The sequence below is a fragment of the Crinia signifera genome, chromosome 5 (genome assembly GCF_055691185.1).
Source record: "Crinia signifera chromosome 5, ASM5569118v1, whole genome shotgun sequence".
NCBI classification, from domain to species: domain Eukaryota; kingdom Metazoa; phylum Chordata; class Amphibia; order Anura; family Myobatrachidae; genus Crinia; species Crinia signifera.
In genome coordinates this window covers 101197802-101224204 of record NC_139221.1, presented here as the reverse complement: position 1 = coordinate 101224204, position 26403 = coordinate 101197802, and the positions used below count along the sequence as shown (strand labels likewise).

The following is a 26403-nucleotide window of genomic DNA, read 5'->3' as shown; positions in this document are numbered from 1 at the left end:
GTCTTTGATATTTTAAGTCTAAAAAAGCGCTGGGTGATCCAAGAGTAGATAGCAGAGAGAAAGTTGGAGATATGAGTGTGGATTGAGGAAGAGAGATCAGGAAAGGAGATTTCAGTATTATCAGCATAGATGTGATATTAGTAGTCGAGTGAGCAAATGAGCTCACCCATAGAGGACATGTCTTTAAAGATAGAGAATAAGAGAACCAAAAACAGAATCTTGAGGGACACCTAGGGTGAAATGTAATAGGATGAGAGATTCAGAAAGTGAGAGATTTGGTAAGAAATCTCCAGTTTTTTTAAAGTGGCAATCATTGACACAGCAAAATCACACTGGTTTTGCTGTGTAAATGATTGCCACTTTAAAAAAACTGGAGATTTCTTACCAAATCTCTCACTTTCTGAATCTCTCATCCTATTACATTTCACCCCTACTGTCAATGAAAGAGCAGTCATTAGAGGTACAGCTATGCATTTTCAAAACTGACAGTGCAAATAGAAGCATTGATGTTGATAGTCATTTTTGTAGATGTCAAAATGGTGTTATTAAGGCTGAATATCCAGATTAAACAGCCAAGACTAGTATGTTACGATAAAGTGAACTCAGTGTTACCTGGATAGGAAGAGAAGAGGGGTCAGTTCATTCAGGATAAGCAGAATATATGTCTAGAACGCTGGTATAACGCTGCAGTTATGTCTAAATGGTGCTGCACTTTAAAAACATCTCCTGTACATGCTGGGCTCTAAGGCATGGAATATATCAGATAGGCTCATGCAAACCGCATCCATCCACCTACGCATGAGCAGCAGACTATATTAAAAACATATCATTTATTTTATTTTTTTAATCTAGAAGTTTAGGGAAATGGAAGTTTTCCACTTAAAAGAAGTCTCCAACTTGATGATTCTTTGGTTCTAAGTCAACTCTGCTTAAGTTTAGAAGCACGAATTCACACATTAAAAAAAAAAATGCTCCCATTGTTTTCAGAATTCAATTGTAAACTGTAATTTTCTAGCCAACCTACACATGTAGGGTAGAGTGGTAAAGGGAAGGCCATTTTTTGTTCAGATGTCCCCTAGACATGTTAAAAAAAAAATAGAAGCATTTACCTTTTGGTTTAAGTTTTTCTTAAAGGAAACCTTAAACATGATAAACCAACTTAATAAAGTTCAACATTCAACAATGTTCAGCATTTCAGTGGCTTGTCCATATTTTCCAGCAATTTTTTTTTGGTGGTATGTTGAAATGTATCTCCCTCCTTGCCATTCCTCCAGCCTTTTGAGATTAAGGGATCTTCTGCAGTAAAAAAAAAAAAAAGTACCTAGTTAATGACTCATACTGTTTAGTTCAGGCATGGTCAAACTGTGGCCTTCAAGCTGGTTGTGAAACTACATATCCCAGCATGCTTTTTCATATTTTTTGCATTCCCTGGTAGTAAAGCTGTGGCAAGGCATGCTTGGGCTGGTAGTTTTACAATTGCTGGAGGTTCATTGTTTGGCCATGCCTGGTTTGGCTAAAAGAGTCACATGGCTTTATACATGGTCAAATCCCCTTCAGGTATATGTATGTATGTATGTATATGTGTGTGCAGGTTAGGGTGACCAACTCATCCCTTTAATCCGGGACACACATTAATTAAACAGGTTCAGTGGCTGGCTTTCACCTGGTTTTAAACTGCCACACCTGAAGACTCCATTCCACCTGGTTTTAAACTGCCACAGAACCTGTGTAATTAATATGTGTCCCGGATTAAAGGGATGAGTTTGTCACCCTAGTGCAGGCCGGCACTCAATCACACAGGTGGTTACTTGCCGGGTGCCTTCCGAATAGAACACGAGCAGCGTGTTCTCATGTTCGCAAATATCGGCGTCACTCCGGTCTGTGAAATAGCTTTTGCAGAAATAATCGAGTCGTGCGACTTTTTGTATGCCATAGTGCCATGCAGAGTTGGCACTATTCCAAAAATATTAACTTGGTCCTGGTGCCCACAAGTCCAAGCAGCCAGGGTCCAGACACAATATAAATACTGTGCAGTGGCACTCAGGTCCTCCAAAAGAAATACTCAAGACAAGACTTCATTTGAAATGAAACGTTGATAGACCAAAGTCTTGTCTTGAGTATTTCTACTTCAACTTATTTTTAATGTAGTGGTCACGATTCCTCCCATGCACCTAACCACCACCATTAAAAAAAAAACTTGTGCTTTTATATTGTTTTCAGTGTATGCACCACTTTAAGTTAGTACATTTGTAAAATTACACTTAATGGTGGTAAACTAAAGTAGGGTCGTACCCACTCCGCAATTACCTGCTCTTCATAATATCTTGGGTATCACTGATCCCTTTCTAAACTTCAGTGTTCATGAAGAACACACAGTTCGTTTGGGAGCAGCAGCTAATGGACACAGACAAAATTTTGTCAGGCTGCAGGAAATGTGTTGGCAATATGGTTTCTTCAAATGTGAACAACTTTTAACAAAATAGTTTCCTGCTTCTAATCCAAAACTTGGCTTTAAATGAATGCATCACAGTATTTAAAATGGCACAAAAACGAGCAGCCTATCTTCTGGTTAATTATTGCAGGGTAGTCTGAAAGGACTTATTAGAAAGCACCGCTCAAGACCTTTTGTCAGCATGGATAGTTATTCTATGTATAAATAAAATTTAAATGACCTGAGCTAAGTAGGTTAGATCCATAGTGGCTCTTCACACAGCTTATGGGGTCATTTCTGCAGCTGATGTATTGATGCCATCTAGCACATTTCATGCACCGTGCCTAAGGAAAAGCAATTCTAGCTATAAAATTGATAAAGAGAAGCTTGACATCACAGAGTGGTACAGATCCTGTATGGTTGTGCTATAAAGCTGCACTTTGCAGATAAAGGGGCCATACGTGCCACAAACGGTGAAGGCTTTGAGGTCTCAATAAGGTGTCTGTTTACTACCAAGAAATTGTTTTGAAATATTGTACATCATTTATTTATACATGTGCATGGAGGAAAATATAGATAGTTACTGAAATCAACAAGTAGGCACTTTACATATTTACTAATATTTTTTTCCTAAATGCAGTAACCACAAAATAAGACTTTGACCTAAATGTGATTATAATACTGTTTTGTGAGTAATGAGGTTCTCAACTGCAATAGAAGAATAACTTGATCATTCAAAAGGTTGAATAAGTTGTGTTTTTTTTAAGGGTTTCTGATCACCTCTTAGAGCGGTACAGACAAGGATCTATAACCAGCAGCTAAAACGTATACTTTTCTAATGTTGGTCACAAGAGTTATTCAATTAGAGCTTCCATATTCCTCATATAATCTACTACTAAGCCCGCTCGATGCAAATACCAAAAGCAGGACATTAGACAGGTGGTCCCTGTGGACCACAACTTGCTGTGTAGTATGAGAACCTTGTTTGAGCAGCAACATTTATAGGAGCAGTGCTGATAAGATTCTGAGGTCACCTCCCTGTCTCCCCAGACTGCTTCTGTGACCTCTCCTAGCCATGTGTTTTCCTCAGTCATTGATTAAAGAGAAAGTAAAGCCACAAATACGTCTTAAGGCTGCTGGTTACCGAGCTGACATACATATGATTGAATTTTAACAAATGTGTCCACCATGCAGCATTTCACCCTCTGCAACAGGTTTCAGTGTTGGCGGTAGCTGCCTTTCTGAATGATACAAAGCTAGAATGACATGGTTCAGGGTTGCTGTACAGATATTGATACATCGGGCAGGGCCATTGATGTTGAGTATTTGAGTTTCTGCAGAATCTTTCACCTAGAAGTCCAATGAGACACTGCTCTTAAGATACGAGATCAGATTCAGCTCTCTAGTAATGCATTTTGAAACAGAAAGTACTGGGCAATGTCAGGGATAATCTGGACTAAAGCATTCTCATTCCATAATTTAACAATTAGTTTAAGGAGGGACCTCATTAGGATGAGCAGAGAATATACTACAAAATGTAGGATAGATCTCTAATTCTGTCACCACAGTGCTTATATAAAGGCTACAATAGGAAGAATAGATTGGTATAGAGGGAAGCAAAGTCTACAAATGCCACAAAGCGCAATAACGTGTAATAATGGTCATGAAGTTTTTGGTAGAGACTGTCTTTAGAACCATCCTGGGATTTTGTCTGAGAACAAATGTGCTTCTGCATAAAGTCTCAATATGCCACATGGTGCAAGGTACCTCCAATAAGTCACACCAAGCGGTGTAGTGTAGAAACTTCTTTACATTTTTTGACATCTTATTTAAATTGCAATGCAGCAAACACCACTAAATGTACTAGAGGTCTTTGGCTGTTTCTTTTGGAAAAACTTGAGAATTTTGTTTAAAAAAGAAGGTACTGTCTTTCCACAAAAAATAAAGGGAAGGCTATGCCACCTTTTGGTATATGGTTTGCTACAAGTAATATTTTATTTGTTTTGCAGGTTCAAAACCATACCATCATGAGTTCACTGCTGAAGATATGGCAATGAAAATGTCTAACACAAACCATCACCGTACCTTTAAATCAGAAGACACCAGCGAATGTGAAAGTACCCAATGTAAAATAGATCTGCAAAACCCTTCTTTTGTTTCAAATAATCATCCTGACTATTCTCTTGTAAAAACTGAATTTTGCCCGGATTTAAAAGTACCAGCATTCAAGTACAACAAAGACCCTCACAAACCAATACAGAATATACCTTCATCCCTGTCTATGGTGCAAAACAATGCAGACACAGTCGACATGAGAAAACACTTGGTACCTGCAAAAACGCATATGGATGGAAAGGCACTTGACTTGTTGAAGGAACACTCCACCATAGAAAGTAATGGTACGGATAAACAGGAGTTCATTCCATTGGATTTGAGTGAAAAATCAAGCAGGGATGAGATTTGTAGTAAAAATGCGGTTGATGCATTGCAGTCATCTTTGATTGTTCATCAGTGTCCTTACTGTAGTCACAATACCTATTATCCCGAGGTTTTGTGGATGCACAAAAGAATTTGGCATAAAGTTAGTTGTAACTCCATGGCTCCACAGTGGGTTCAGCAGAATGGTTTCAAAAATTTGAAAAACAATGTCCTTTTTCTTGTCAGAAATGGGCGTACCGGTCCTCCACCAGCACTTGGTGGCAAAGAATGTCCACCATTACCCATCACAAAGCTCACACGTACTCAGACACCAAGTCAATCTGCAACATCCAAAGGCAACTCATCAACTTTAGGAAATGTTTCTAAAGCAGCTGGTGGTTCTCAGGTGCGTGTCAACTCTCGTGGATTCAGTGGGCCTAAAGCAGCAAATTTTGATACACAACGGCAGCCTAAGGTGGCGCAAGCTCAAGAGCAATACAATGCAGTCCAACAGCCATCATCAAAAGCAAAGAGTGATTCAAGCCCTAAACTGACGCTAACTGGAAATTACAGTAAATATACATCTGCTCAAACATCAGTTTCAAGACAAATTTTACAACCCTGTAGTAGCAAACAAGCAGAAAAATACACCATGTCCCAGGGAGCCCCTAGTTTTGCATCTCCTAATAAACTTTATTTGTCTGATGCAATTAAAACCAAATTTTCACTGTCACAACCACAATTTCCATTTCATAAACTAGAGCCACACATAAAACAGGAGAACCCTATAGTGCCTCCAAGGGAATCTCAGGCCAAGATTGTTAATGAACTAGGAACAGTGCCCAACTGTACTGGACCCAAGACTAGCCCTGTTTTGCAAACTCAACAAAGTACAACGGTTGCTCCATCGCCTTTTCATCCAGTAAAACAGGAGCCTGTGCCTGAAGGTCACGAAAACCGACTAGATGTTCTAAATATCTTTAAGCCCTACATTCCAAAGGACCTAGCTACACTGTACCAAAGTTGGGGAGGCAGTAGTAATAATCTGGATAATGCAGGTAAATTGACTTTGTTTTGCTTTTTTAACAATTAGACCTCTTCTCTGTGGACTGTTTTTATCACATAGAATTGTTATACAGATCTTGTAGAGAATTAGTTTTGCAGCCTGCATGTTTTGCTAATACAAGCTGTTCTATAGTAACCGCTATATGTAGTACAAATGCTCAGGCTTAGTAATACAATAAAATCATTTTATATTGTCTGAATTCAGATTTTATTTTGTAAATCTATTAACTAGGAGAACATTGATTCAATTTTAGCAAAGTTTAAAAATGTGTTATGGTTACACTACTTAATATTGTAGTCCTTCATCTTTTGCAGATTTATATTGACTACCTGTTTTGACATAGGAATTATTTTAGCCAAATTACCAGATATGCGGGGAAGAGCAGACCTTACCTACAGTATGTAGATTTGGAGTCTGGAGCCTGGGCTAATGTATGGGTTGCACAATAGGCTTGTCACTTCCTGGTTTGGCAAAATGCTCTCCATCCACAGATGGTGCGGTCAAAATGCTCTCCATCCACAGATGGTGCAGTCATTTGCCACCTCATCTTCATGTCACACATGAGCAGTATTATAATAGTGTATCATATCTGTCTATAGGTGGTGCTGGTTCATAGACCTGTTCTTAGAGCAATGCACACAATGAAAAATATGGCAGTTTCCTCCATCCTAAATGGACAGACTTGGCAGACGTTTGTTGATCTTTTTATGTAGTGTCACTACTACCTTGTGATTGACTACAGTAATTATAATGGCTTGCAGTTGAAAGACCAGTCACATGGTGATAACATTAGCATTCAAAAGTCTATATTATACTTAAGACTTTAAATTTGTTTAATTTAACCAGATGCCCATTTTCATTCTAATGTATATTATCAGAATTTCCAGTTTTTCAAATTTGAGGACTTCAGCATTTTAAAGCATCACCTGAGCATACATCAACAAGTTCCAGGCCCCATTCTCTGTTTTTACTGATAAAGACTCTTCTCCCAGAAAGAAACAGTGGGGATTACATCTTGCATTGCTAGTGTATGCATTTGGGGCTTGAATGGGGCTTTTTGTTGCAGTATTTAGCGCACTGACAACAGGATGGTGCTAGTTTTGGAAAGTATTTTTTGTTTTCAGCAGTTCATGTAGCCAGGCTAGTATTTTCACAAAAGACAAAAAAGGTGATGGTTTCCCTGCGCATGTCCAATTCTAAATGTGAATCGCCGATGGTACCAGGATTCTGAAGCTTGAACTAAAGGAGCCACACTGACCTTGGTGTTGGTCCCTATGGGCACATAAAGGTTTATTTATACAGCAAAAAATGATCTTCAAAAGACAGCCCAACAATTACTGATGTTTAATGTAACTGACCTGGGAAATAGTCCCTATGTGCACATCAAGGTATCTTTAACTCCAATCAAATGAGGCACCTCACACACTCTCAATGGACAGTACTGACCTGGGATATATTCCCTATGTTCGCATCAGGGTTTCTTTTGCATCAGGATGGATCAGTCAAGTGTGAGATGACAACCAGGTAGTCTTCCAGCAAAAATATTTATTAAAAAATTCCAGATGTAAAACATCAAAGTTTAAAAGATGGGAGTATACAACAGGAGACCCAAAACCGCAACAATGCCTCCCTCTCACCCGGACTGAGTGGGAAAACAAGGACTGTAGTGACCTGATGGAAGAGGTCCGTATGGGTCCAAACTGTCTGCTTCCTCCCTTCACACCAACGCGTTTCAAATACAATCCTTCCTCAGGGTGTGAAGGTGATGTGAACCTGTGGGGTTTTTATACCCTGTCTGAGAGCTGGGGGTGGGAACCTCCTTCCCCTCCTCTCTCAGTGGGTAGGAAAACCCGGACACATCAACAATTCAAGAACATAGTCAAATACATACATTGTGCATTAAACAGTATCCCACATTACATAAAAAATCCTTTGCCGGTAAAATATACATACAATGTTAAGAATGGCCTTATGACCCATAATGTCCCTATGCTCATAACAGTGATGTAGAACATTTTTCATCTTTCTGTGGCATAAAATTAGCTCCAATACAATGGAGAGAAAATAATAGGGATGCCATGCTGGCAAAGTTAGAAATGCGAACCATATACGAACTGAGGACCCTGGTTCCACAGGGACTCAATGCTGAGTTTGAATTAATAAATCCAAATAAAGTGAGGAAGGATTGTATTTGAAACGCGTTGGTGTGAAGGGAGGAAGCAGACAGTTTGGACCCATACGGACCTCTTCCATCAGGTCACTACAGTCCTTGTTTTCCCACTCAGTCCGGGTGAGAGGGAGGCATTGTTGCTGTTTTGGGTCTCCTGTTGTATACTCCCATCTTTTAAACTTTGATGTTTTACATCTGGAATTTTTTTTTAACAACTTTTTTTGAGTCAAAGCATCATATTTATTTATTTATTAACAGTTTCTTATATAGCGCATACATATTACGCAGCGCTTTACAGAGAATATTTGAACATTCACATCAGTCCCTGCCCCAGTGGAGCTTACAATCTATATTCCCTACCACATGTACATGCACACACAGACATTCTAGGGTTAATTTTTGTTGGAAGCCAATTAACCTATCTGTATATTTTTGGATTGTGGGAGGAAACCGGAGTACCCGGAGTAAACCCACGCAAGCACGGGGAGAATATACAAACTCCGCACAGTTAGAGCCATGGTGGGGATCGAACCCATGACCTCAGCGCTGTGAGGCAGTAATGCTAACCATTACACCATCCGTGCTCAAAACATATTACATTGCTGTATATCAGGAATGTAAGTCATATGTCAAATAGTCATATACATGAGGTAGAGATCTATAGCAAACATAGGTTTCCTTATTATAACGTGTACAGGATATCAATTTTAACATCTGGAATTTTTTAATAAATATTTTTGCTGGAAGACTACCTGGTTGTCATCTCACACTTGACTGATCCATCCTGATGCAAAAGAAACCCTGATGCGAACATAGGGAATATATCCCAGGTCAGTACTGTCCATTGAGAGTGTGTGAGGTGCCTCATTTGATTGGAGTTAAAGATACCTTGATGTGCACATAGGGACTAGTTCCCAGGTCAGTTACATTAAACATCAGTAATTGTTGGGCTGTCTTTTGAAGATCGTTTTTTGCTGTATAAAGAAACCTTTATGTGCCCATAGGGACCAACACCAAGGTCAGTGTGGTTCCTTTAGTTCAAGCTTCAGAATCCTGGTACCATCGGAGATTCACATTTAGAATTGGACCTGCACTGGGAAACCATCACCTTTTTTGTCTTGCATGTACTTTGGAGTGGTGCTCCATGATAGTGACCTAGTAGCAGATCTAAGTGCGCTGTTGATACTGAGAATCCTTTTTTGAAATCCTAGTATTTTCACAAAGGTTGCATATGTCTGTTTTATTTTCTTAATAGGTATTTCTATCTTTTAACTGGAAATAACAATTCACTATTTTGCAATGTGTAGTGACTGGGTACTATATCTTCCAGTCTCTTCTGAGCATTCAGTTCCTCAGTTATTGTCATGACAATGCTTGGTGTAGATGCAGGAGACTGGGAAAGTTTAGGCTTAATAACATGTCTTGATGGTGTGTACCTTTTTATAGATGATGAAAAAGGTAATTCTCTGGCACGTTGGTTCTGTCTACAAATGGCAGCCTCTGTGTGTATGTAAGCAACAGTAGAAGTATAGTTACTCATTTGAGCTGTAGGTGAAATTGAGGGTTTACTTGTAGCAGATGTATGAGTAACTCCAATATTTACAAAGTTTAGGGGGATACTGTACATAATTTTTAGCCAGATGAAAAATTTAAAATTTTTGTAATTCGCCCTATTAAATATCCATGATGATTTTTTTCATCTGGGCAAAAGCAGTGTGAATTGGCATAGTTGTGGCAAAACAAAGTGTATTTGTACCCATTTGTGGGTCTGTTTTCACCCCTGCTGATTCTGCAAAAATGTACTAAAAAAACGGGCCCTTAATTGAATACTGATTGAGGAATCATTGGCTTTTTTTTTTTTTTTGCTTGGCGAAAAGAATTTCAATGCATGCAAAAGTGCTATGATGGGATAGAAGGGATTCTCTAAATGAAAAATGCAGTAAAAACCCATTTATCGGGCAAAAGCTGGCGATACCCCATAGAAGCCTATGGGCTTCTTAGCATTACCCATGCCGCCCCGCACGGACCCTCGCTGCCTCACACCGACCCCCCATCACCTGTGTTCCGACAGCACAGCATGGTGCTGCCTGGACCTGTGATCTCCTCCTGCACTGTAATACCTCTTCCTGCTGCACGAAGGAGGAAGAGAGCCCGGCCGCAGCAGCAGCACTCAGTTGGGTAAGGGAGGGAGGGGTAGCCGTCGGGACCCGCTGCGCATCGCCAGCCACGATGCAAAGGACAGCTCTTAACGCAAGGGCTGTCCTTTGCCATAATTATCACATATGTTAGTGCATATGCGATAATTATGGGTAGCCGTAGTATTTTATAGTACAGTATGGGGTACATTTTACTAAGGCGAGCGTTCTATTTCAGATGGTATCTTGCTATGGGCAACCAATCATAATCTACTTATTTATCTAGCACCTTTTTAGAACCGTTCACGTTTTCCAGGTCACCCTGCAGGTGCGCTCATTATTCACTGACACATTTTGAAAGATCCACAGGTGGGGCTGATTATTTCACTTGTGATTCTGTGTAGAGACCTGGAAAACGTGAACTGTTGGGGGGTCCTGAGGACTGAGGTTGAGAACCACTGTTCTAGACGATAGAATCTGATTAGTTGCCAATCTTAGCAAATGTCCCCCTATGTCTTTTCATAAAGTGTCTTCAGGGTAGAACTAAAGGCGATAAGAGTTAGGGAGCGTTTAGGTGATATGCCATTGCAAATAGTTATACGTCCTATCGTACGAGTCATGTGGCTTCAGTTGCATTTATTTGTTGTTTTTGGACTGCACATTGTCTATCTAAAACTGAAAAACGTTTGGTCTCTCTCCATTACATCAGTACTAAGTAAACCAAAGAGACTCAAATCAGAAAATTCAGATTTTAGGATACCGGAGGTGATGGTGACTACTTTTAAATATATTATACCATTAAGCATAGATCTAGTTAGTTATAGCATTTTCTTAAAATAAATATTAAAATATATCTTTCAAGCGTGCATGTTAATGTCTCGGCAATATGCAGTCACTATAAACGCACTTGATTTGATTAATGCAAATGAAGAATTTGGGGCATTACCATATGGTTTTTGTATGTTTAACATTTTTGAAATGTGTTACAGCCAGCTTGAAGCATAGATTGTGTTGTTTCCAGGAGATTTTAGATGAAAGAAGCAAATGATATTCAGAACCAAACATACAAAACTAAAAGTCAGGCATGTCTTTCTTGATCAGCAGCAAAGACAACAGCTAGCCCTTTAAGTCAGATGTTGTAAACTGACCTTTTGAATAAAGGAAGGTCTGAGTAGTTTTCCACAAATGCTAATGGCTCAGAAAACATGTTTACTAAAGGCAGGAAAGAGGGCTGTTATGTGCCCACTGTCTCAAAACGTGCAGATAGACACTCTCTCATACTCCCATGTCTTTAGTGATTGCCTTCGAGGTCTAGGGTCAAAGCAGCACCAGCAGGCAGATAGGTAAGGGCTAAAGGCTTGATCACTCTGTGATGGCTCCACTCACTCTGCATTTGTCTCTAAGGTACGTCAGCCCAGGAGGGACAGGCAGGCTCTGGTTCTACTCATTTCCTATTATCCATGTGACTAGTCTCTGGCACGCTGGAGTCACTTTGATTTGCTTGATACACTGCTTGACAAAGCTGGGTGATGGCTGAAAAGTGGATCCAGCTGCTCTGAGAAGCGCACACCTGACATGCCATTCCTGGTGCGGGCACATCACGGGGAGCGGTTTTTAATTCAATGTAATTTATGCATTCTCGCAATCCTGTGTGTGCCTGGCCTGTCATCCCCAGCCCAGATGAAGGCTGACAGTTGTCATCTAGGGCCTGAAGGTAGCCTCACATAATGACACATTAGACATACTAATGATGTTTTCTCCTAGCATAATCTTTTCTTCTCAACTTCTCTCCTTTTTTTTCTTTCTCACCCCTCCTCTCCCTATCAACCAAAGGAATGCTTAGGACACAGGCACGCCAAGGAGACTGCGTTTGCATCGAGTGTGGGAAATGTTTCACCCAGCCAAGCCACCTTCGCACCCACATGAGGTCTCATACAGGTACAACTTCCTTTCATCACCGCGGCACTTTAAATATGCGACAACTGTATTATTTAAAAGACTAACCCTACTCAATCACAGTTCGTCGCTCTGGCTCTCTATATTTACTCGCATTGTCTGCTTTTCTAAATTTCTGTTTAATACTGCGAAACTTGTGACTTTTTTTTTTATTTTTCCTGAAGAAAATAATCTAAAAGCTCTGAAGGACTTTTTTTTTTATTTGGTAAATGTATTCTAATGATATCGATATCAAAGGGGTCTAGATCTTGGTTTCGTGTGGTTTAATCTACTGCAGCTACTAAACAGTTAATGCTATCACTTGAGAATCTCCCGATAGGGGTTTAGGAGAAAAATGTCTCTTCCTTGGGAAAGGTTAACAAAAGACCACAATGATTATGAATAAACATGCAAGTGATTCATTTTGCCACAAGCACACCAATATCAAACTCTTCATTTCTGCATATCATTAACCCCTGTTTTACATGAACATCATAATCACCTTATGCCATTTTGTTTTATGGGAAAATGCCCTGTAGGCTGGACAGTGATAAATGAGACCTAATTAATACAGCTATTTAATATCTGTTTAAAGCTACACCAATTTGGTCTTTGCGACCATTACACTGTGCGAGCTAGGTAGCGTTCTGTGACAGCTCTAGACTACCGGGCTTCTGTGCAAAAGTGTGAATGATGCATACATAAGCCAGTCTGATGTGATATGACAGAGGCCAAATGGTAAGTAATGCAAGTGGAGGGTCCCTTTACACACACACACTGATAATTAATGTTGTCAGTGATTGCTTTCTTCAGCACTGAAGTCTGAATTAAAAAGGGCAGCGGCCTTAGGCTGCCATTAACACACACTCTCAACGAAAGTGTTACAGTAAATTGGTATGTACTGCCCACAGGCAAGTAACTGGTCCTTTTTTTAATTTTTAGTTTTTTTTTTTCCCTTCCTTTTTTTTTTTTTTTTCTAAATGTGGTTAAACTGTAATGGTCTCAATGATGTACACACACTAACGAAAGCTTCAATGCTCCTCTGTTTAACAAGACCCCTTGTTCCCACAGTGGTATATGAGTCTAATGGACTCCGAGGTACTGAAGTTCACACCACCTCCGCAGATGCCCCAAAACAAGTATGTTATCAACTAATTGAGTGTTTGGTTTTTCTTATGATTGCTGGGGAGAAAGTTTCACAGCAGTACTCCTCAGTAAAGCACTGACCTTTCATCATCCTATGTCATATTTGCCCCTGCCCCCCCCCCCCCCCCCCACTTGTCTAGTTGTGCCGGTTACCAAAACAACCACATATACTTTAATTCAAATTTATCTCCCAAAAGCTTTATTTTCATGGTTTTGACAAACAAGGAACCAGGCTGTGTTTTTCTGAAGAGTATTTTTCCAATGTCTACACATTAAATCTTTAGAGCAACTCCTTTTCCTGACCTTGCAGCTTCTGTGGACTTCTGTGTGGTGGTGTGCCTTTCCTGTTTCTAATGTCCAGTGTCTCCTATCTGATCAGACGCTTCTCCACTCCTCCTTACTTCTAGCCTGATAACTCTTGTATCGGAATATAAGCAAACTTTCTCGCTGAATGAAATGTACCCAAAGCCATAGCAGATAGGGATGTACATTTACATCAATTACTTAGCAGTTCTTTATTAAACATTTAATAATACCATTTTTTTTAGGGTTTCCAATGCATTATTTAATAACCTCTACACCCGTAAAACATAACGTGAAACTTTTGGCTTTATAGCGAAGGTCACGATAACATTCATAAACTTACAAACCTTTTTATAAAGCTGTACAGACCTATAAATGGTCATGGGAATTTTAACTTACTTTTAGGAATACTCCTCACAAATGCTGCTTTTTATAAGATACAAAAATAAAAAGCATGGTCTCAAAATAATGGCGTGCTTGGTGCCCAGGCTCATAACTGAAGGGTGAAAATTTCAACCCTATAATAGATTCTGGTTGGAAGCGCTACAATGTCTACAATTGTATGACACTGAGGGATGAACTCCTGTAGTGGCACATGGTCGCTTTTACAACATCAGTAGCGCTCATTCCTAATAATTGTGTCTTTACTTCAGCTTTAATGAGCATTTAAAAACATCCTGTGTTGACAGGGTCTTCTCATGTTTTAGGGTTCAAATGGAAGTTGTTTTTAACGAGTGCTTTGTAAACTTGTCAAAAATCTTGCTGTTAGGGTTCTTAAAACCACTTTTGTGATGAAAGCACTTGTGACTTCCTCTGTGTTACCCATAAGTAATCACTTGGATTTCGAGTGATTAAATGCTATGTGACACCACCCTTACTGCCTGGTTCAGGTCTAGATCAGTGTTCCCCAACTTCAGTCCTCCGGAGCCTCTAAAGCTTAGGTCCATGATGGCTCACCTTGACACTCCAGATGTTGTTGAACTACACATCCCATCATGCTCTGCTATAGTTTTGCTATTTGGCCATGCTAAAACTGATGCAGGGCATGCTGGGATGTGTAGCTCAACAGCTGCTGGAGTGTCAATATTAGCCATCAAGGACTTAGGTACACACTGTAATTTTGTAACACACTGAGGAGACCAGCACACCCTGTAACCTTAACCCCTGTTTTTAGAAGTTGGTTCAGTACATACACAATAAATGGCAGTACAATGAGTGCACAGTGTGACACACAATGAGCAATTAGCGCTAAATAACACTTGCTGTTCTGCTGCAGAATCCCTCTTCCCTGAGACAATAATGGCACCGCAGGGAGAAGCAGGAAGCAGTGTTGGCGCCCACAGAGTCTCTGGTCCTGCTCTGGGTAAGCCCCGCCCCTTGCAATGGTGCTGGACCTATACTAATATTTATACTGGCGCTGGCTGTCGGTACCGCCCGCCTGAACAGCGCTTTATGTGATAACTGCCCTGGTGGCCCAGGGGCTGTTACCTAGCATCCAGTCTGTGACGGGGCTGTGCAGCACCTGTGCTGGTACGCCGCATCTGCTGCCGCCGCCATCTTGCCGCGCAAATGAATCGGGGTACCTCTCTGTGGGGACCCCGGTTTTTACTCACCACTGATGTCTTCGACTGAGGGGTGTGTAACGCTGCAGCGCAATGCCCACGATGACAACAACCCACTCAGGAATGTGGTCCTGCAGCTCGGTACCTTAAGAGGCCTGCAACTTAACCCTTCTCCTGACTTCATACGAAGCAGGAATGCTGTGAAGTCCAACACAGCAAACCCAAAATAATAAAAGAAAATAAACTGAAGACAAACTTTCTGGAGCTCCAGCAGTGTGCATCCTCTCCTGAGGGCACATTTTTCTAAACTGGTTTGTGGGCGGGGAATTAGAGGGGAGGAGCCAGTACACCCAGTTCAAATTTATAGATGTGCCTGCGGATACCCTCTAATACCCAATGTCTTAAGACCATTCCCAGTATCCCATAAGGACTACGTGAAAAGGAATTAGCGGTAGGTATTAAATTCCTATTTTTTTCATTGGACTGAGAAAGGAGACAGGTTATTCTTCCCATAGAAGGTACCAACAGCTGCGCTACACATTTTTTTTCTCTTGGGTTTGTGATTTTTTTATCGCACTGCATATGTCTTCCCACAAAGAGAATGAGGTAATTAGGATAAATCATAGGAAATGTGGGCAAATTATTGAAAATGCAAACACACTCTACAGTATCAGTATATGTATCACAATAGTTTGCCCAGTATGGTTTATATGGACTGGCCAATCGAATAATTGCAGCTGAGCGATTTTCATACAATAAATCAGGCCAATCACCTGATTAATAGCAAATTGGACAAAAAAAGGTTTGGGAAAATATGCACGGTTCACAAGGCGTTCCCAAGGACTGGAGTTGGGAATCACATCTGTGAATTTCTATACCCAATATTTTGTAATGTAATCTACTCAAACATGGAATTTTTAGCACTGCGTATGTTTTTAACCAAATGCCAAGTGAAGTTGTCAAAATTGGTGTGAAATTTGCCAAGCAAACATTTTTATTCCCTATAGTTATTTGTAATTGTTACCTTATACAGGCTGGAATTTTCAGCCGATATTTTGCACATCTCACATAAATGTTGACACATTTTTTTCTCTGACAGATGTTGGCATTTTTAGTGTGTTTTTTTTGCACACCTCTCAGATGTTGGCACTCAAAGGGTTAAATATTAAAAAATAGTGTTTACATTTAGTAGTAGGCAAGATAATGACCTATGCATGCGGTACGATACTTGCATACATGGTAAAAGTCTTTGGTGGCAAAGATTAATATTTGGGTCAATATTACGGTTTGCTTAATCTATCCAGAGAGTAACCTAGAGAACACAATTTTTCAGATGTTCCTACGCTCTCTGCTTTGATCTTTAATCCCAAAAGTTTTTGAATCACGGCTCCCTAGAGTATCAGAATCTTTTTTGTGGCACCCCAAGGCCAACAGTTGCTTATTGAGAAATTTAAAAGGTACTTGTGTAGAATCACGGCTCCCACGATGGGCATCGTATACGGAAGCATCGCATCGCGTGCGATCGCATGAGATCTGATGCAATGCGATGTCATTTTTCACTGAAATTATGAGTTGAAATCATGTAAAATGCACCCTAAATGTCATTTTTCACACTGTACCACCCCCACTATCAACGCCAACCCGAAGCGTGGCGAGCGCAGCGAGCCCGCGTGGGGCGGCGGTACGCGTCCTACAACCTTTTCATACCCCCACTATCCACGTCGGTGTGGAGTTGAGAATAGAAAGCGAGCCACCGAGCCCGAAGCGTGGCGAGCGCAGCGCGCCCCGCGAATACCTGTGAAGCCCGCAAGGGGACCCGGATACCTGTGAAGGTATCCGGGTCCCCTCGCGGGTCTCGCCACGCTTCAGGCTCGCTGCGCTCGCCACACTTTCTATTCTCAACTCCACGCCGACGTGGATAGTGGGGGTATGAAAAGGTCGTAGGACTCGTACCACCGCCCCTCGCGGGGCTCGCTGCGCTCGCCACGCTTTCTATTCTTAACTCCACGCCGACGTGGATAGTGGGGGTATGAAAAGGTCGTAGGACTCGTACCACCGCCCCTTCGCGGGCTCGCTGCGCTCGCCACGCTTTGGGTTGGCGTTGATAGTGGGGGTGGTACAGTGTGAAAAATGACATTTGGGGTGCATTTTACATGATTTCAACTCATGTCCATAATTTCAGTGAAAAATTACATTGCATCGCATCAGATCGCATGCGATCTCATGCAATCGCATGCGATGCGATCGCATGCGATTTTTAACAAAAATACATAAAAACATGGTAAAATCGCATGCCACTACATATGGCATGCGATGGGAGCCGTGATTGTACACAAGTACCATTTAAAAACTTAAATAATTTTAAGTTTATATGTCATCCATAGGGTTAGCTATGTGGTGAGGGACAACATTAACTTCTGTTTGTCCACTTAACTTATTATTGGAAGCCACAAGCATTCATTTTGCCTATTATACTGAACAATTTTAGTTGCTCCTTAACTTCTAATCCGAGGCACCCCTGAAAGTGTCCCAAGGCACCCGCGGGTACCACAGCACACAGTTTGGGAACCATTGGGTTAATGCATAGATTACACTAACCATAATGCACAGAGACCTTATCCTAACCAGTGTAATCAATATTGTATGGATGCAAGTGGTGTCACTAGCTAGGGGTGCTGACCCCAGCTCAATGACAAGAGAAGGGTCCTGCACTTGTATTATGGTGCAGGAGTCGGGAACTCTCTGGGGGTGTCCCACATCTCTCGGCAGCAAGGCAACACACCACCAATCCACAAGGCCAGGCTCCTGTAAACTGTCAATAACAGACCCTCTGGCATCGGGTGTCACCTGATGTAGGGACACCACTAATCTGAGTTCTCTCTCCCTTCCTGAGTCTTCCTTAGGACAGTTATATTAGGTCAATTGTATATTGCCCTAATTGTGAGCACACCTTTTTATATATTTTTAAAACTTTTAAAATACAAAAATGTTTGTTTTAATTTATTTGACATTAAAAATCTGTATAGTGACACCCATATTTGAGTATAAGGATATTAAGTTTTCATCCTTGCCTTTATATATGGCCACATGGCTCATAATTTCCATTAGTTTCTCAGTGCATTTACCATATTCCTGTGATTCCAGTCTGTTGGTTTTTTTCCTTAGACGATTCCCATTGTACAATTGGCTTGGCCATTACAAGATGACTTGCATCTCTAATTGATACATGCAGTCAAAACATTACATTTATACTGTTACTCGCTTTTTTTTTCCTGACTTTAAGATGTGGGAAAAATATGGTTAGTATATTTCGTTACAGCTTTCGTCCTATGTAAAAGTTGACTGAGGTGAAATTATTGTGCGCAGGGCACTGGATGTTCCTTGCTCACTACTACCTCTTTCAGTTCACATTAAACCTGGGTAGAGTGGCCATTCCTGGGACCGGGATCAGTGGGATCCCATAATTTGGCCCTAAAATGTCCAGGATTTAAATCCCGTTATTAGACTATCCTGGGATTTGGGATAAGGCTGCAAATGCACAGTCTAATGCTGGGCTATTCACAACCCGGCATGCAGCCTGCACAGCTTATCAATGTGTGCAGCCTAGAGAGGTCTGGTGACGAGCTGGTTCTGGCCACTGTCACTCACTGTTGGGCAGCGAGCGGGTTCCAGCCTCACAACTTCTGTGACTGTGCAGCCGGGAGAGGTCGGTAGGCGAGCGGGTTCCGACACCGGAGGTGCAGCGCTGCAGCCTGCGCAGTGTGACTTCTCCTGGCTGCACACAGTGACCCAATCACCTCCCTCCAGCATCACACCAGCAGCCTGCCTCCACTAAAGTAAGGCAATGTTGGGGAGAGAGGGGGTGGTTTTATTTTAGGAATGCCAATCCTGGGAATCCTGGGATTGAGCATTTTTCAATTCCGATTCCCTGGATTTAAAAAATGCCCTGGGATTAGCATCTCCAAACCCAGGTCACTCATGCAGAGGGCAACTTGGGTTTATCCCTTCTTATAACCCGGGTTGAAACACTGGGTGGTCCACCAAAGTTATTCGGTGTGGTGCGTTCACACCGCACCTCGACCCAGGTCGACGCGTTGCCAACCGAGGTCTCACCCGGGTTATTTGTGCAATGTGAAAGGGGTATAAGAACAATTCTGGTGATGGGTTTACTGCATACTTCTGAATTTTAACATTGGGCCAAATTACACCAGGTCCCAATTTATCACTTGCAATGTCTATTTGAATGCCAGAAATTGGGACTGTCCCACAGAAATTGCCTAACTTTTTTTTTTATATTTTGATATATGGCTTTCAGCTTATTTTCTCTTTTTTTTTTAAGTGCCCAGTGTCAATTTACCAACAAAATATTTGTTTTACTTCATCTGGCTATCGCATTTAATATAATGCTTACTGTAGCTCTGTAATTGCCATGTTCACTGTCCAACACTTCTCATTTCAAAAATATGACTTGTCCTAACTGTAAACTAAAGGGACCTTCCTCATTGGGAGATGTGCCATGTGCCAGCACTGTGTGCTGAGCGATCTGTCAGAGCCAATGTTCTCTGCTGAGAATACTAGTCCTGACCCTGGTGATTAACTAGATTTATCCAGCATGCTGGGTATTAATCGCCGGGCGATATCGACATGCGGGGCCACGCATCGTTGTCGCTATGCTTTAACACAGTGATGTAGGGGCAGTTTCTAAGCAATATAGTGAGATCACTTAGAAAATTAAATAACATATTAAACTGCCATTGACGACAGGGTGAAACCGGCTTCAATAAACATACCTAAAAAAATAACTTTTTTGTTCAGTATTTTCTACTTCAGGTTTGAGAAAATAATTCTAGGTGTCTGTTCTCCATATTTTTTAAATTCCAATAATTTGACTAGACACAAACTGGTGGGACAGTTTAAGTTCATGAAAAGTAGGGCCACATCCTAGATTTGGTTTCTTTGACGGTTAATAGCTTACATAGATTTTGGTCCACAAACAGTAAATACCAAAGTTTCAGTTTAACTATAGATGTGTCCTCATACACTATTGATATAGTAGTGGCAAACTACCCTTCTTGGCACATTGGTACTATGAGGGGTTATTCTAGTTCACTCTTTCTGACAAAATCCTTCTTAGATGGACAAAACCATGTGCACTGCAGGTGGGGCACATGTTACTTGTGCAGATTGAAGTAAAACCCCACCCAAATCTACTTCAAAGTGAATAAATAACTCACCCAAATCTAATTCTCTCTGCACATTTGGTCTACAACAACTAGATTGACAAGCATTTGGTCGACATGGGTCTAGGTCGACATGACATTAGGTCGCCACAAGCATTATGTGAACATGGGCTAGGTCGACAGTCAAAAGGTCGAGATGGGGTTTTCACTGTTTTTGACCTGAATGTCGACATGGACACAGTTTGATGTGCACTGCATCCCCTCGCTTCGCTCGCAATGCTTCGGGCACGGTGCTTCCCTACGCTCGGCACACTATTTTATTCTCCCACCACACCCTAGTGGATGGTAGGGCATGAAATACCGCCTGTCAGCTCAAAAAAGTGGAAAACACCATGTCCACCATTTGACTGTACAAGTAATGCGTGTGTCGATCTAGCTGCATGTCGACCTAGTGGTGTCGACCCAATGCTTGTCAACCTATTTATTGTAGACCTAATGACCGTATCCCTGTGCCAAAAGGGTAGTTTGTCACGTCTGTACTGATTAATTTGATATGCAATAATTGTAGAACCATACATTTCATTGCAACAAAGACATAACATTTGGGGCAATAAAGACCCTACACAGCTCAGTGCAGCTCACTCTCACAAAGCACGTTGAGGCTAGGTGTGCGAGGGCACATCCTTATAGCAAAAGAACCTATATTAATTTGTCAAAACTCCTTACAAATGCTTCAAATTCGCACTTTATATATTTTGAGCTTGTGATTAATAATGTTTCTCCTAATTGCGAATGCTATTTTTAATCAGTTGTGCTGGTACCCCTGCTCAATTAATCAAAATAATGGACAGTGAACAAATATATGGCAACTGATCGCTTTGAAATGTGAAATTAAGCAATCCAAATCCTAGCGATCACAATGGTGTCTGCAAATGTACTACACTGCAAAATACTGTATAGAGGTCTTATACTAACTGTAAAAATACTGCTTTCTTCGTTGATCTTCCGTGTTATAAAATGTATTGACATGTTATTGTAACATAACATTTTGTCATAGGTACTGTATCTATTCTTTTGCCACCTCTCATGGCCCCATACAATTTGCCTTAATTACAAATCATTTTTATTACTCTTGAACTCTTCTTAAGATTAATATAATAACAATTAAAGGTATAATTAAATTAGGTGCAGTAATTTGCCACAGCTAATTGATCCCAACTTTTCGGGCATTTTTTTTTATTTGGGACCCACTGAGGTCCTGAAACAATGGCCATAAAACACATAGGGCATTATTCTAGTTCACTCTTTCTGACAAAATCCTTCTTAGATGGACAAAACCATGTGCACTGCAGGGGGGCAGATGTAAAATGTGCAGAGAGAATTAGATTTGGTGAGTTTATTGTGTTTCTGCGCAGGGTAAATAATGGCTGCTTTATTTTTACACTGCAATATAGATCTCACTTTGAAGTAAAACCCCACCGAAATCTAATTCTCTCTGCACAAATAACATCTGCCCCACCTGCAGTGCACATGGTTTTGTCCATCTAAGAAGGATTTTGTCAGAGTGAACTAGAATAACCCCCATAGTACTGGGAACGTATACTGGAACCCATGTGTTTATTTTTTATTTTTTTTTAATCCTGAATTTTTTTTCTTTTGTGTGAGAAAAATGGTTTTAAATAGAATTATCTTAAAACATTGGGCAAACAATTGCGACAAAAATTAATGGCAACAATGAATTCCTCCCCGAGTATGCCATGAGAACATTATATTGTTCTTAATCATTGAAAGTGTTTTCGTTAAACAGTATTTTGATAGCTCAGGCTCACAATGATTCCCATTGTAACTTGCATTTTCCATGGACCTTAGGATTTCCTATTTGTTCACAGCAGTGATTGTTTGTTTTTATGATTTGGTACAAAATCACTTGTTTGTAACAGCTGTGTGTAAGCAGCCCCCCCCCCTTTTTTTTTCCCCATTACATACGTTGAGGGTGTCGGACTAGAATAGAGAGGGACAACCCGGGGAATACAGTGGTAGGGGGCCTATGTTTAGGGTTGTGTGGCCAGCAATCGCAGAGGTTAGGATAACCATTAGAGTGTGCATGGTCTAGGCCCCTTAATAAATATAAAATTTATATATCTAGAAAATACTTCTAATGCATTTATGATAATATACCAGATTAATAACAGACATTAACTGTAGCCAATACACCATATTCCAGTGCTTTATAAGTTAACATACTGTATGTATAATTTATGTGACCAGTCTAGAACATATACCCTAGAGGAGGAGGTGAGGCCAGAGGCAGTGGGTTGCATCGGGGGGTTCCCATGTGGGGCAGTCCAAACCTCTACATTGAGCCGCCTTTTTTCTCACTATCGCTTTCTCATTTACAATCTGCCTTTTTACTTCTCTCTCATATGTATTCTTCACTGTTCCTCACTTTCTTTTCTTCATTGTGGCCTCTGATCATATTTTGACATTCACCAGCCTTTTATATTTATCTGTTTTTTTAAGATGTTATTAATCTTTGTCTTCTAAATTGAACTTGTAAACTTATTCCATTAACTTTGACTGACTTTGGGGAAAATTCAGTTCCAGGTTATGTCCATGTTATGTTCAATCAAAATACTGGCACAATGCAAACCAATGTTGCCAATTTTCCATCTCACCACATAGAGGTGGGTAAGAAAATTAGCGATGATGAGCTATCCAAATTCCCAGGGGTGTGTACACAGATAAACATTGCAGAACCTCACCAGGAACTGAATCCCTCCCCTTTTTGAATAACTAAAGCTGTTCTTGGTTGGATGGGCTGATGACTGTGTATTGCATTTAGGTCATCTGTAATCGTATGAAAAAGCGATGTTTCTTGTCTTTTTCTTTAGGGGAGAGACCATTCCAGTGCAGATATTGTCCATACAGTGCCTCTCAAAAAGGGAACCTAAAGACGCATGTGCAGTGTGTACACCGGGTACCTTTTGACAACAGTGAGTACCCCGACAAGCAGCTCCTTCGACCCCAAAGTGACAATCCCAACAGTTACATGGAGGATCAACTGGAAAATTTGCCTTCAAATCATCAAGTCCCTGGGGCTGTTGCATTTAAGTGAAAAAAAATATATATATATATATGTGACACTTCCTTAGTCTAGAGACTTGTGTACCACTTAACAGTGTATGATAATGAAGATGTAGAAGAAACTACATCCATATCGTTTTAAATGTTATTTTAGTTTAAAAAATTCAGACTTTGTAAAAAAAAGAAATAAAAAAACGAAGAAAAAAAAAAGGCAACTGTTGACATGACCGAAGACAATTACTAATTAATTAGAATTTCATCACACACTGGATGGAAGGGTACAGGCATAACAGTTTGGACAGCATATAATTGTAAGCACTGATCTGTAATCTACTCCAGAGGACTACTTGTGAGTATGACAAGGGAGTATCAGAGATGAGGCATGGGCTGGATTCATCTACTACTCATTTGCTTAAAGCCAGATTGCTTGGTGATGTTGCATAAGAATATGCATTGTTTGAATCTGAAGGTTGCTCCATAATTTTAATGGTCTTAATGCCGAAGATGATATTTCACAAGGTGCCGAGATACATTGGTGACAGAAATGAACAACACAACACTTAACGTTATGCTATACGAACACTAATACGGGAAAAAAGAAAAAAAAAAAAACGCTTCTTCATTTTACTCTCAGGACCTTTTTATAATAGGGCTACTTTCTTAAACCTGCTAGCAAAAGATGATGCAAGATGTTTTTATTTGTTTTTGTTTTTTTTCCCCTTTATAATTGCCACACATCAGCTGCAGATCTTAGTACTGTACTAGATAGAAAAGAAAAAAATTCATAACTAAAAAAGAAGGTAAAATAAATGCGCATGGAATAACATGCATGAATCTCCCCACTGCAAAACCAAACTTCTCCAAGCCGGTACCTTGTGAGAGGTCATAAGATATATATATAGATATATATAGATATATATTTTATTTTTTCCTGTTTATAGCATGTTTGAAAAAAAAAATGTTACTTAATACTTTTTTTTGTTTCTGTTAATTGGTGGCATTCAGGTTGTGGGGGGAATTAAGATATAAAAAAAAAAAAAAAAAAGCTTTATATACCTCTTCTGCAGCAACTTTTTTATGGTGAGGTGATGGTAAATTAAAAACAGATGGAATCCAGCAGTATGCTCCAATTTACTCCTTCAGTCTTGCAGGCTGCATTGTCATGCTCTGCACTGACTTGGGACTACATATGTATTCCATAGATACAGTTTTCCCTTGTTGCTGTGATGCTGTGCCGCAGCGATTCCTCGAAGAGTACATTTTTGCACAGGATTTTATGCATTATCAATAAAAGTTACTGCTGCCTTGAAAGAAAATGTTCTGTGAAAAAATTTTTTGCAAAAGCTTTACTAGTGTTTTTTTTCTTAATTGTAACCTTTTATAAAGGCAGAAAATGGGTATAAAAATCCTAGCATGCTAAATATATTTTTCAAAAAAAGCAATAATTTTACATGTACAGATATAAATCTAACCTTTTAATACTGGTGAGAGCAACAGTTTACTTTGTACTATAAAGAATAGCTTGGTTTTTGTAGTATTTGGGCTTCTGATACAGATTTGTTTTAAAAGATTTTGCTTTGTTTTGTGTTTTTAAAAATATTTTAACCTAGTTTTGTTTTACTTTGGATCCTACCAATAAATTTTCTAGATCTTGTATGGTTATCACAGAAACTAAATACTTGTTGTCCTTTTTATTCTGGTAATGTTTTAGCCATGGTCTCAAAAGTTTTGGTTTAATTCATTTTGGTGTCCTCCGTGTTGCCTGGCTAGGTAGTGGATTCAAGATGCTTCAATCGGAAGTATCTCAGTTTTTCAAGTGATATTTTGTGGATGCATTCCATGTCCTTGCTATAAAATATATTATCCAGTTGAATATTAACTATTTTCCATATTTGTTACTGGACACACTTTTTTTTTTTCTTCCCTTTTGTTTAATGTTAATACTCTGGAGAGGCACAGTGACTAAATGCTATAATATACAGTCTATTATTATCAAAACTTGACATCTATGGTATTAAACAGTCTAGCTTGCAGTGATCTTACAATTAAATTGAGGTCTTCTTTCATTTTGGCACAGTCTTGAAGAACATCTGACAAATGGCAGGAAACATAACTGTCACTGAGGCTACGTTGGTATTAATCAACGAACTTTACAATGTCGATGTTTCTTTATGGAGAACAGTAGGGGGAAATCATTGTAGATAATTACATGCTGTGTACAGTGCAGAAATAAGATTCACTTAATTGAACAAGCATTTAAATAAACAAAAAATAAATAAAAAAATTAACTCCGGATCCTAACAATGTTTATTGTAATATCGCCCTATTTAGTGATTTTTAGTTTTTGTGTTCTTTCATTTTATCATCAGTATTGTGTTGATTTGTTAATGTAGAAATCCGCTAGACTATAGTATTTAAAATGATTTTTTTTTTGTTTGTTATTTATTTAGGCAACCTGTTTTGATCGGCTTTTAAAATAAATTTACCTTTAGCCTGACACACTCCTGTTAACCATCTGTGGACTGTTACATACATTTTCCTACTACCTCTACCAATCTGCTGTTTCTCACTCTTTAACAGGTTTTTTTTTTTTACAGCGCTCTAATGTAATTTACACAATAAAGGGTTTGATTGTTTACCTTGTTTCTGTGCAGCCTCTTATTTCTTATATTAAAAATAAAATTATGTGAATGCCTTTCATTTGTTAAGAATTGTATTAATACAACCTGTCATCACCTCTTTTGTTAATAAGTGCTATTGAAGGTATGGGAAAAACAAAACCAGTATTACATAACATTTTTAAATTATCTGTTTGAGAAAGTTACAATTGTGCCGTAGTAAAGTTTTTTTTTTTTTTTTTTATGAATTGTTCTCTCCAACTAGTGGAATGCGGAGGGTCCCTCCTGTTGTGGTCATGCCTTGCACTATTTACTGTGAACATCAGAGACCGAGTCAGTGCTGCTCTCATTCAAA

At 39.8% G+C, this 26403-nt stretch overlaps 1 protein-coding gene across 3 annotated transcripts in view; it reads left to right on the top strand.

Annotated features, from left to right (window-relative positions):
* ZNF516 (zinc finger protein 516) overlaps nucleotides 1-26073 on the top strand; it is a 126307-nt gene extending 100234 nt beyond the window's left edge. For 2 of the 3 annotated variants that reach the window (XM_083187754.1, XM_083187757.1), the window contains exons 5-7: nucleotides 4441-5907; nucleotides 12054-12158; nucleotides 23238-26073. In XM_083187754.1, the coding sequence (XP_083043880.1) occupies nucleotides 4441-5907; nucleotides 12054-12158; nucleotides 23238-23461 (1796 nt within the window). In that variant the 3' untranslated portion in view covers nucleotides 23462-26073. Of the gene's footprint in view, nucleotides 1-4440; nucleotides 5908-12053; nucleotides 12159-13226; nucleotides 13295-23237 lie in introns of all 3 variants that reach the window. The other variant, XM_083187758.1, reaches the window with a different exon arrangement.
* The last annotated feature ends 330 nt before the right edge of the window (nucleotides 26074-26403 follow it).